General features: G+C 37.6%; 1 protein-coding gene and 1 pseudogene across 1 annotated transcript; both read left to right on the forward strand.

Annotated features, from left to right (window-relative positions):
- Window positions 1–53: 53 nt before the first annotated feature.
- LOC137173558 (C-C chemokine receptor type 1-like) lies at window positions 54–1149 on the forward strand (annotated as a pseudogene).
- A 4344-nt stretch (window positions 1150–5493) lies between these two features.
- LOC137173439 (C-C chemokine receptor type 1-like) lies at window positions 5494–11185 on the forward strand. The gene is made up of 3 exons (XM_067578262.1): window positions 5494–5647; window positions 6209–6408; window positions 9254–11185. Exons 2-3 carry the CDS (start codon window positions 6236–6238, stop codon window positions 10107–10109), a joined length of 1029 nt encoding a protein of 342 aa, XP_067434363.1. The 5' UTR covers window positions 5494–5647; window positions 6209–6235; the 3' UTR covers window positions 10110–11185.
- The last annotated feature ends 1610 nt before the right edge of the window (window positions 11186–12795 follow it).

Genomic DNA, 12795 nt, shown 5'->3' on the forward strand with positions numbered 1-12795 from the left:
CTTGTGTGACTGATAGTCTCTGTTTTTTCTACATTTAACGGTTTAAATGGCTACTTGTTAGGTTTGAGAAGCTGACCACTGTGACCAACATCTTGCTGCTGAACCTAGTGGTGTCCTCCCTGATCTTCATGAGCAGTCTTCCCTTCTTGGGAGGCTACAAGCAGCTCTCCCACTGGATCTTTGGCGAAGTAATGTGCAAGATTGTAGGCAGTGTCTACTACCTGGGTTTCTACAGTTCTGTCCTGTTTCTAACTCTCCTGACATTCGACCGACACCTTGCTGTCGTTTACTCCATGGGTGGGTCACAGGTGAGGAATCAACGCTATGCGCTGCTCTCCTGTGCTGTGGTGTGGCTGGTCAGTGGTCTGGCGTGCATCCCACAGATGATTCTCCACACAACTTTTATTCATCATATGACCAACAAAACACTCTGTCAGGAGCATCCTGTTAGCACAACGTCTATTGATGACAAGCTAAGAGCATCTGGATTTTACCTTCAACTTTTCCTTTTCTTGCTCTTTCCTCTGATTGTTAATGTGTACTGCTACATTAGGATTGCTATCACTGTCATATCATCCAAGATAGTTACCAAGTTAAAGACAGTCAGGCTGATATTTGTCATTGTCCTGTTGTTTTTTATATGCTGGACCCCATTCAATGTTGTAAAACTATTACCTGATGAAGACCTGTCCTGTGAGGAATTACAGAAGAGGGGTTATGCACTTCAAGTCACTCGTGACATTGCCTACATTTACTTCTGCATTAGTCCCATCTTCTATACATTTGTTGGGAGAAAGTTCCAGGACTAATTCAGACAGCTGCTGGTGAAACGCTTCCCAGGGTTAAAGAAGCATATTTCTGTCAGGTCAGCAGAACTAGTATGTCGACAAAAAGTACACAAAATGAATTATAGGGATGGGGACCCCTTTGTATCTCAGGCCTGCCATGTGTTCAACAAACCATGGTTTTATAAGCAACTGAAGGAAGTATGTTAAGGTGGAAAGCGATGACATGAGTAGGGATATCATTTTGCCTATAGCAGAAGTAAAGCCAAAATATAAACCATAACAACATCCATATGTCAGTTAGTTATGTCGCTAATTTCACCTTTCTTAAGCAGGTGAGAACATGTTTTGAAAGTTTGTTGTCCAGCCCAAAACAAAGCTGCTACCTCTTCATCATGACCATGCCATCATGACATATGTAAATGTGGACAGAAGAGGTATGTTTAGCTCAGCTACAGGAAGAGATGGATCCCTACAGAAAAGCACACCATTCCTTCTTTGTATATACAGTATTTACAGACTTTTCGTCAACTATTTGAGCTTGATTCTCCAGTGATTTTTAAGGTTTCATTAAAGTTTTATTAAGGTTTCATCAAGGTTCATTTACAAACTAGTTTGGGAGACCTTCTGTCCTCCAGTGGTCAGAAGTTGATAAATAACACTTTACATTTAAAGTTAATGCCTAAGGGTTGCTGGGTCCTGGTTGTGGTTATGGTTAAATAATCAGCATCTGCCATAATCCCATTTTCTAAGTATTCACACCTGTGCTTGTATATATGTCAGATCACACTTAGTTATGCACCACAGTGCCACAATCATGATTTATTTCATATACACTGTTCCCTCATGATGTTGCAAATTTTGCACCCAATATTACAGTTAACTGCATCACCTTTGTGTGACAGAATGTAAAAGTTGGGCTGTTGAACAAAGTTAAGGATCCATAGTTTCTTAATCCTTACATCGTTGAGCAAATGTTAAAACTCTTTGTAAAGGACTATTGGATGTTATGCAAAAAGTGTTTTGCTCTGTATTTTCGCCATACAGCCTAAACTCTCATTTTTAATGGTTATCTGTATCTCTCACAGCTTTTCATGACTTCACTTAATTTGGATCCTCACTAAAATGTCAGTATAGTTTGAAAAAAAAAGGCTAATTAAGTATAAGAATTTACATTATGATAAGAGCACTTTGTTGAACACCAGACAGTGGAGCTTTAGCTGCATCCAAATAAAGTCCAAAACAATGAATCAAGCATGTATAATCATTTTCCAATCACTTTCCATGCCTGTAAGTATATCTGCTCTGATTTTGGTTTGGTTGGTTCAATCTTGTGTTGTTTATGTGTTTTTTTGTGTTTCTAATGCATCATGTCCTTATTAATCATGTTGATGATATTTTAAAGTGATTATTCATTCTTTGTCAAGTTTCATATAAAGCATGTTTTATTTAGAAATAAAACAGTGAAAAAGCAGCACCAAAAAAGGGAGTTAAACACTTAATGGGTTGTTGGTTTTTGTTTGGTTTGTGTGGTTGTCTAAATCTAATCTATTTGATTAAATCAACCCTTTTAAATCATCAGGCTACATGTTTCTTTTCTTCACATCACACATATTTCCAGAATATATGTACATCCCTTTTCAAAACACCCCTTTTACTGAAAACATTCTTTCCAGAAAGCAACTATCAAGGATTTGAGTAGAAGTTTAAATACATGTTTCTCATGTCCATGTTCAGAAGAGGACAAGACTGATTACATTGCTGATCTGGACAGTTTCCTCCACATAACCAAGAATTGAAGTTCAGAGCTAAAAATGTTGTCATGAAGAAAATTGGCTCAGGGGAGCAGACCTGGACATATTTTTATCTTCTGCATAAAGCCTAGTGTTGATGTCTCTGGTGAAAGGATTCAGCTAACGTTCATCTTGAGTGAGGGTGAAAAACAGCAGAGGAGGGTTGCTGGTCCAAATCCCCTGACAGAGATCTGAGTGTGGATGAGTAAGTGAGCATCGATCTCCTTTCTCTCTCATTTAAGATTGTTAATGTGCATTTAGAACGACTTTTACTGTGCAAATGCCCCACTAGCTCAGTTCATGCATGTGAACTCACTGAACCTGCCCCACCAACGTGATCTCACAGAAATATGTGAAATGACCACAATGTCTTAACACTGTCTGCCTTAACACATTACATGCCGATACCACTGAAACAATGCCAATGGAAAGTTAATTAGGATCTTTTGTTGCATTGCCCTGGTTTAACAACATCACACAATGGGCACTGGTTAATGTTGTTTTCTAGTTTGGAAAACTTTATTTTATTGTTATTTTTATTGTCATTTGACTGAATTTATTATAGTGCCTGAGTTACAATTTTTGTTCTCTAAAAACATATAGAATTCAGTTTGATAGGATATGATCGCATGAATCCAACATCATCTGTGTTAAATAAATATTTGTGGTTGCCTCTACATCGCTGAAAGGCTGATTTTTTTTTTCAAATGTATTTTCTTTCGTATTATTATTATTATTATTATTATTAACAATAAGTGATGGATCAGAAAAAGATCAATATTTATAGATTCAGTCATTACCATGGCAACGTCACAGTACACACATTTCTTATCCATAATCACTGCGCTTTCATAGATGCCCAGAGCAACTGCTCCGGCCGTCCATTGACTCTAATGTTAACCTGACTACGGTGCTATAAGATGTTTTCAACACCAGTCCCACTGGAAAACTGAGGGAGGGAGGACCCGCCGTCTGAATGTATTTTCCCCACTGTCAATTCCCATGTTAAGTCAACACATCCTTATAATTAAACGATCAAATTGATCGATTGTACCATCCAATCCAGAGCGACCCATAGGAGCGTTTTCTAATATGCTGCTTTCCAAAACTGTTACAAATCACTGTTAAAAAATAATGATGTTTCATGGTGTGACAACGCTGTGGTTAAGGTCTAGTTACGTTTGGGCACAAAAACCACTCGATTAGGGTTAGAGAAAAGGGAAAAAAAAACACAGGCACTGACCAAATAACAGCCATCAGCCTGTTCACCAAACTCATCCTCCAAAAACTAGAAAAAGTTTTACAGGATAGAACTTGTCCCCTTCACTCCAAATTCAGTCGCAACAGCAACCTGACCCGAGGAAAGAGACTTCTACAAAGAAAACTCAAAACAAATAGATACAAGAACTCTTTTATTCCTCAAGCCATCAGCTTGTATAACATGCAGGTCTGATTAATAGGTCTGTTAGCTGGGCATTGCACTCTTGCACTTTTATATCAAATTTGATTTTACCGATTTTGGATTGACTGTTTTTGTTTGATTTATATGACTTTACCAACCACAGTTAGCATGATCTGAACAGATCACAGCAGGCCTGGAGTGAGTTTACTTCACAGAAAAAATAACAATTAGGCTAAGGACAGGCGATCCATGGTTGCCTGGCAACAATATAAAAAAAAGGTGCAGAAAGCTGCTCTTTTTTTAAAATTGTAGGCTTCAACAAAAAAGGCAGCGCAGTGTGCCTCGCATTTTGCAACCTACAAAAAGTGCTCTGTCTGATCAAGATCGTATTGGGTATTTTATTGTTTTTACTGTGGATTCTATGGTGCTTTTATGTCTGGAGCATAGAACCAAATTAATTTCCCAACTGGGATTAAAAAGTTGATCTGAATCTAAAAACTGTCATAAAAAAAAGTCTCTTATGCAATTTTCTACAGAGGTACAACAATTGTGCAACTGGCCCGGTCACAAACTGCTATGCTATGTGAAAGCTATCAGATGCGTTGTCACAGTAACAATCTTTCACAACATATCTGTGTTAATCATCACAGTAACACTTGAGCAGAAGTGACATTTTAAATTTACCATGAAATACAGCAGCAAGAATGGCAGTTTCACTTTAATGAATTCAGAGATTATTTCATAAAGGTAAAAATTATATTTCATACATTCAAAATGTTAAGACTTGACAATGGGATTCCAGCTCTTTCTGTATGAAGGCCAGATGGGCATTACTGAGCAGCATTGTCCATATCAGTGACATGATTTAGCACAATGACTGCAATGAACTCTAAACACGTTTGTTCCCCAGGACACAGATCAGGTAAGAAAAAAGATCCAGAAGATGCAAACTGAGAAAAATAAACCCCATCATGACTTCAAAGGAACCTTTTTTTTTTTTTTTCATTTTTGCACTATTTTCAAAATGGTCCTCACACTTGACTCAAAACTCCGCTTGCTGTCCATTTCAGTCTTTGACTGTCAGGTTTGGTGCTGACTTCCTGAAGTCAACAACATTTCTTGATTTTATTAACATTCTACTCAAAAAGGACTCTTTAGAGTATGTGACATGGATGTGAAAAAACCAAGTGTTTTAGTTGCTTAACCACAGTCAGCCCAAACCATGATCTTTACCTAACTTTAACCATCTGACACTTTTGCCATGTTCAGACTAACACTGTGTTGTGCCTACACAGAAGGTATTTCAGCCATGTTTTTCAGTTGTGTGTCTCACGCATGTCTGTCTGACAGAACAGATATGCTTCTATTTTAACAGCTGTCTACACGCGATGAGTAACAGCTTGCATTTCATTCGCACTACACCTGGAAGTTTATTTTCTTTCATTTTCGGGAACGACAATGATTTTGTGTTGTAGTTATTGTTTAGTGATTGACCTACATTCACTGTGCCTGAATGCACACACACACGCACACAGGCACACACTTTTCTGGTACTTCCTTCCCCTTGCTGGCTGACTTATATGGAGTAACTTCAGCTGAGCTGTGAGTCAGACAGTTCTGGTCCTCAGTGTCAGACAACAAGGAGAAGCTCCTCTGCTGGCCAGGCGGTAAGTCAGCTCAGCTCAGCCTGATCCTCATTCCCACAAACATCTGATTTGAGCTCCTTGGAGGATCTCATTTAAAGGGATTGTTTTCTAGTTCTCCTTATTTGCATGCTTTACAGAGGCATGCACACAGAATTTAATAGCTCTTAATAAAATGGTAAATGGACTGTACTTGTATAGTGCCTGTCTAGTCTTCCGACCACTCAAAGTGCTTTTCACACTACGAATCACATTCACCCATTCACACACATTCATACGCTGAATGGGTACAGGGGCTACCATGCAAGGTCCCAACCTGCCCATCAGAGGAAACTAACCATTCACACACATTCATACACTGATGGCACAGTCATCGGGAGCAATTTAGGGTTAAGTATCTTTCCCAAGGACACATCGGCATGTGGACTGGAGGAGCCGGGAATCGAACCGCCGATCTTTCGATTATGGAAAACCTGCTCTACCTCCTGAGCCACAGCCACTACAATACATTTTCAAAAGTTTGATAATATTTAGAATTTTAATTTCATACTGACCGCATCGTTGCATGTGTTGTGTTTCTGACAGATTTCCCTGCTAACATTTGAGGAGAAGATGGAATCAACAACTGAATATAACTATGATTATGAAGATAATGGTGAGAAGCCGGTTGGACCATGTAATCGGGACAGTGAAAACTTACTGGGAGCTCAACTGTCCACCATTTACTACTTCATGTTTCTCTTCAGTCTCTTTGGCAACGGGCTGGTCCTGGTCATCATCCATCGGTGAGTAGACAAACAAAACTCTCAAATTCAAACAAATTATTGGTTTAGTAGTTTAAAGCAATTAGAGGTAGCAAATGTACAATTTGTAAACTTGTAAAATACACACAACCCTTATTATAATTACCTGTGAATTACAAGATAATTGAAAAAGTCCACAAAGAGTAAATTAAAGTTGTAATCCTTACAATTTAGCATCAATTGTGATTTAATACTACATATCCCAGAATTCTGCGGGCAGCAAACACTAGTGAAGCAACTACTTTGTTAAACATACAACAGAAGGGCAACTGCTACAGCTCTGATACACTGTTAGGAGAGTGAACAGTGAGGCTGATACTTATGAGATAAAATTAAAAACAGTAGTGCTGGATTATAGTCACTTGTGTATGTGTTGGCAGTTTGACTCAAGTGCGCAAATGTGGACCCTGCCACTGACAATTAAAACTACTTTATAGACAGGTTACTAAATGTAAATGCATTGAATGGCTGTTGCTCAAAAATGCAGGTCAAAAGCAGCATCAAAAATGGGGTTTGATTTCATTAAAATCATAAAGATTATAACTAAGAAATACAGAATGTAGAAAAAAAGTATTATTCTCGTGAATTTAGTTAAAGTTTGATACATAATGTTTACATGCATTTTAGATGTATGTTTTTACAACTTTGTATTTTTAATGCAAGTGAATCACCATTTCAGCCATTTCCTACAGTCACTGATATAAATAAGTTAGACATAATATCTGAACACCCCCAAGCACAATGCTATAAAATTTAACAGCGACACAAACTACAACCTCTAAAATGACCATGAAGTTCAATCAATACCTCTTAAAAAATCATAACCTTCATGAATGTAGGGCTGTTGTATTAAATCATACTACAGTACATAATAACTGGCAACTGAGAGTAAAATGACATACATGTTGATAGATGATTTTATCAATGTTGTAAGATATTTCGGAGGCAGAATAGACAGAGTACATAACAGGTTGGGGCACTGGTTTTAGACCAAAAAGACAGACTGGGAGAGTATCAGACAATGAAGTAATGTAAGTAGCTTCTTATTCTTGTGCCCATTGAGAGAGGAATATTGTAGCTATTCAGTAGGTAAAGTTCCTCTCTCCAAGACCCCTAAGAATTCCTCTACTCTGTCACTGTCTACACCACTGCTCTCTCTCTACCTTTGTGAGCAAGCAACTGTGAACATATTTCTGATGTTCATGGAAACACAAATGAGATGAACTCTGTAAAGTCTCCTTGGGTCTTGGACTGTAGGAGTGTTTATAATACAGTATTACAGAGAGTTGAAGAGATGTTATGTCAACTGCATGCTGACAAAGGTGAGAGCTCAAGAAAAGTAAAGAACCCATTTCTATTTCTATGGGACCATTCAAAGCTCAGAGATTACAAATGAAATCTCTAAACTAGCCTCATTTTCTTTTGTCACAAAGGTTAGTTGAAATTAGTGATGCTTCAGTTTAACATTCTTCTGGATTCAAAAGCCAATTAACAAAAATCAACAGTTTCAGTGCAGTTTTTTCAACCACAGGCAGAATTGGAATAAAATGAAATCAATATCATTATTGGTCCTTGCATTAACCTCTGTAAATGATATACAATCACTTATGATGCACAAAAGCTTAGAAAGAAAAAAAAGTAAGAAAATAGCTCAATAACAACAATGTGATGATAATCAATAAAAAGAGCCAGGTATGATAGTGGAGTGTTTGGGGTAGGCTTGCCATATATATGTGCAAGTAAGATATTTGAGAGGTTCTCTATTTAAAAATTGAGAGACATGACATTTGTTATGTTAATCTTATTATGGTAGTGATTAACAACATTGTCTCCTAAAAATTTGATTCATTTTATACTTTTGGTAGAAACATAACCTTTGTCTGGATAAACTCAATTTGGTTAAGATTAGGTGCTAACCAAGAGCCATGCTAGCACATGACATTGCTGATGTTAAGCAAGTGTAATGTTTACCATGGTCACCACCTTAATTTACATTGCTAACATGTGCTATTCAGCATTGAACATAAAGAAAGTACTGGTCAAATTGAAATACTAACTTGTTGGCACTAGATTCCCACACACAGACTACTGTATATCTGGGTGGCACTCTCAGGCAGATTCATTTCATGCATTTTCAACTTTGATGCCAAAGTCACTTTACTTATCATATTAAACATCCACATTACTGAGCTGGCTGTGCACATCCTATTTTGAAATGTAGACCAGAGCAGAAGTGTTGCACTCAATCCTGCAAAGCTGCACAATGTGCACAAGTCATCAATACATTATCAATAACAGGCACTGATACACTGCAATGTTCAAACACCCTTCATGGTTAAAAACTAATCTCTTGTAATCTCTTAATCTCTATGCAAACCAGTCCTGGAAACAAAGTTAAAAATAGTCTTGATAATTTAATTAAATGCCTGATTATGAAATGTCATTTTCCTGGAGATGTTCTTCTCAAAGGTTCTAGGTTATGCAGTGGCATCAAGGTAAAATTTAAGGCAATTACAGGCAGTACAAGAAGCTAGCTCGCTCACCACAAAAACAAAAAACTGAACTGAGAGAATTGTGTAACATTGAATGAGTGAACTTCCTCTATTTCAGGATTTTGCAGTATGACCTGTCAATCAATAGATTTCAAAGCAGTTTATCTAGTTGTCACACTTTACTTAAATTGATGCTAAAGATGTTCAGATTTACTTTACTGCCACCAACCAATCCACAGTTTGGAAGTTACTGCGAAATATTACTGTTAAAATGCTTGTGTGACCCATAGTCTCTGTTTTTTCTACATTTAATGGTTTAAATGGCTACTTGTTAGGTTTGAGAAGCTGACCACTGTGACCAACATCTTGCTGCTGAACCTAGTGGTGTCCTCCCTGATCTTCATGAGCAGTCTTCCCTTCTTGGGAGTCTACAAGCAGCTCTCCAACTGGATCTTTGGCAAAGTAATGTGCAAGATTGTAGGCAGTGTCTACTACCTGGGTTTCTACAGTTCTGTCCTGTTTCTAACTCTCCTGACATTCGACCGACACCTTGCTGTCGTTTACTCCGTGCGTGGGTCACAGGTGAGGAATCAACGCTATGCGCTGCTCTCCTGTGCTGTGGTGTGGCTGGTCAGTGGTCTGGCGTGCATCCCACAGATGATTCTCCACACAACTTTTAGTCATCATATGGCCGACAAAACACTCTGTCAGGAACATCCTGGTAACACAACGTCTATTGATGACAACCTAAGAGCATCTGGATTTTACCTTCAACTTTTCCTTTTCTTGCTCTTTCCTCTGATTGTTATTGTGTACTGCTACATTAGGATTGCTATCACTGTCATATCATCCCAGATAGTTACCAAGTTCAAGACAGTCAGGCTGATATTTATCATTGTCCTGTTGTTTTTTATATGCTGGACCCCATTCAATGTTGTACAACTATTACCTGATGAAGGCCTGTCCTGTGAGGAATTACAGAAGAGGGGTTATGCACTTCAAGTCACTCGTGACATTGCCTACATTTACTTCTGCATCAGTCCCATCTTCTATACATTTGTTGGGCGAAAGTTCCAGAGCTACTTCAGACAGCTGCTGGTGAAACGCTTCCCAGGGTTAAAGAAGCATATTTCTGTCAGTCAGGTCAGCAGAACTAGTATGTCCACAAAAAGTACACAAAATGAATTATAGGGATGGGGACCCCTTTGTATCTCAGGCCTGCCATTTTTTCAACAAACCATGGTTTTATAAGCAACTGAAGGAAGTATTTTAAGGTGGAAAGCGATGACATGAGTAGGGATATCATTTTGCCTATAGCAGAAGTAAAGCCAAAATATAAACCATAACAACATCCATATGTCAGTTAGTTATGTTGCTAATTTCACCTTTCTTAAGCAGGTGAGAACATGTTTTGAAAGTTTGTTGTCCAGCCCAAAACAAAGCTGCTACCTCTTCATCATGACCATGCCATCATGACATATGTAAATGTGGACAGAAGAGGTATGTTTAGCTCAGCTACAGGAAGAGATGGATCCCTACAGAAAAGCACACCATTCCTTCTTTGTATATACAGTATTTACAGACTTTTCGTCAACTATTTGAGCTTGATTCTCCAGTGATTTTTAAGGTTTCATTAAAGTTTTATTAAGGTTTCATCAAGGTTCATTTACAAACTAGTTTGGGAGACCTTCTGTCCTCCAGTGGTCAGAAGTTGATAAATAACACTTTACATTTAAAGTTAATGCCTAAGGGTTGCTGGGTCCTGGTTGTGGTTATGGTTAAATAATCAGCATCTGCCATAATCCCATTTTCTAAGTATTCACACCTGTGCTTGTATATATGTCAGATCACACTTAGTTATGCACCACAGTGCCACAATCATGATTTATTTCATATACACTGTTCCCTCATGATGTTGCAAATTTTGCACCCAATATTACAGTTAACTGCATCACCTTTGTGTGACAGAATGTAAAAGTTGGGCTGTTGAACAAAGTTAAGGATCCATAGTTCCTTAATCCTTACATCGTTGAGCAAATGTTAAAACTCTTTGTAAAGGACTATTGGATGTTATGCAAAAAGTGTTTTGCTCTGTATTTTCACCATACAGCCTAAACTCTCATTTTTAATGGTTATCTGTATCTCTCATAGCTTTTCATGACTTCACTTAATTTGGATCCTCACTAAAATGTCAGTATATTTTGAAAAAAAAAAAAAAGGCTGATTAAGTGTAAGAATTTACATTATGATAAGAGCACTTTGTTGAACACCAGACAGTGGAGCTTTAGCTGCATCCAAATAAAGTCCAAAACAATGAATCAAGCATGTATAATCATTGTCCAATCACTTTCCATGCCTGTAAGTATATCTGCTCTGATTTTGGTTTGGTTGGTTCAATCTTGTGTTGTTTATGTGTTTTTTTGTGTTTCTAATGCATCATGTCCTTATTAATCATGTTGATGATATTTTAAAGTGATTATTCATTCTTTGTCAAGTTTCATATAAAGCACTTTTTACTTAGAAATAAAACAGTGAAAAAGCAGCACCAAAAAAGGGAGTTAAACACTTAATGGGTTGTTGGTTTTTGTTTGGTTTGTGTGGTTGTCTAAATCTAAACTATTTGATTAAATCAACCCTTTTAAATCATCAGGCTACATGTTTCTTTTCTTCACATCACACATATTTCCAGAATATATGTACATACCTTTTCAAAACACCCCTTTTACTGAAAACATTCTTTCCAGAAAGCAACTATCAAGGATTTGAGTAGAAGATTAAATACATGTTTCTCATGTCCATGTTCAGAAGAGGACAAGACTGATTACATTGCTGATCTGGACAGTTTTCCCCCACATAACCAAGAATTGAAGTTCAGAGCTAAAAATGTTGTCATGAAGAAAATTGGCTCAGGGGAGCAGACCTGGACATATTTTTATCTTCTTCATAAAGCCTAGCGTCAATATCTGTGGTGAAAGGATTCAGCTAACGTTCATCTTGAGTGAGGGTGAAAAACAGCAGAGGAGGGTTGCTGGTCCAAATCCCCTGACAGAGATCTGAGTGTGGATGAGTAAGTGAGCATCGATCTCCTTTCTCTCTCATTTAAGATGGTTAATGTGCATTTAGAACGACTTTTACTGTGCAAATGCCCCACTAGCTCAGTTCATACTTGTGAACTCACTGAACCTGCCCCACCAACGTGATCTCACAGAAATATGTGAAATGACCACAATGCCTTAACACATTACATGCTGATACCACTGAAACAATGCCAATGGAAAGTTAATTAGGATCTTTTGTTGCGTTGCCCTGGTTCAACAACATCACACAATGGGCACTGGTTAATGTTGTTTTCTAGTTTAGAAAACTTTATTTTATTGTTATTTTTATTGTCATTTGACTGAATTTATTTTGAGCCTTAGTTACAATTTTTGTTCTCTAAAAACATTGTATAGTGTGTGATATAATTATCATTTTGATATGAGGTAGATTTAAGGAATGTCAGAGCTTCAGCTGTGTCAAGTAGATTGCTCCCTTTACGTTATTAAGAAGGCAATTATATTCCTCTTTTATCTTTTTCCCCCTAATACTATTAATTTAAAAAATGATTGTAAACACCACTCCCCCCACATTGGAATGACACATTTGATAAATATGATATGATGACAATGCTCATCCGTGTTTAACGTGACTTTTTGCTCCATGATTTCTGTCATTGTAAACAGAAGGACTGCTTCATTAAATACAAATGTGAAACACATGATACTGTAAAAGTGACATTTTGATCAGGAAATGTAATGCTAGTACCAAACTGGCAGGAGATATGCAAAATCATCTCTTGTTGAATCGCTCAGTCTTTAGTGGTCACTGGCTGGCATGT

Source organism: Thunnus thynnus, chromosome 21 (genome assembly GCF_963924715.1).
Source record: "Thunnus thynnus chromosome 21, fThuThy2.1, whole genome shotgun sequence".
Lineage (NCBI taxonomy): Eukaryota > Metazoa > Chordata > Actinopteri > Scombriformes > Scombridae > Thunnus > Thunnus thynnus.

What these genes read in the sequence shown, in the direction of transcription:
- LOC137173439 (XM_067578262.1), top strand. Translation starts at nt 6,236, where the DNA reads ATGGAATCAACAACTGAATATAACTATGATTATGAAGATAATGGTGAG. An exon ending in GTCCTGGTCATCATCCATCG is followed by an intron (nt 6,409 to 9,253) that starts GTGAGTAGACAA and finishes GCTACTTGTTAG; the next exon opens with GTTTGAGAAGCTGACCACTG.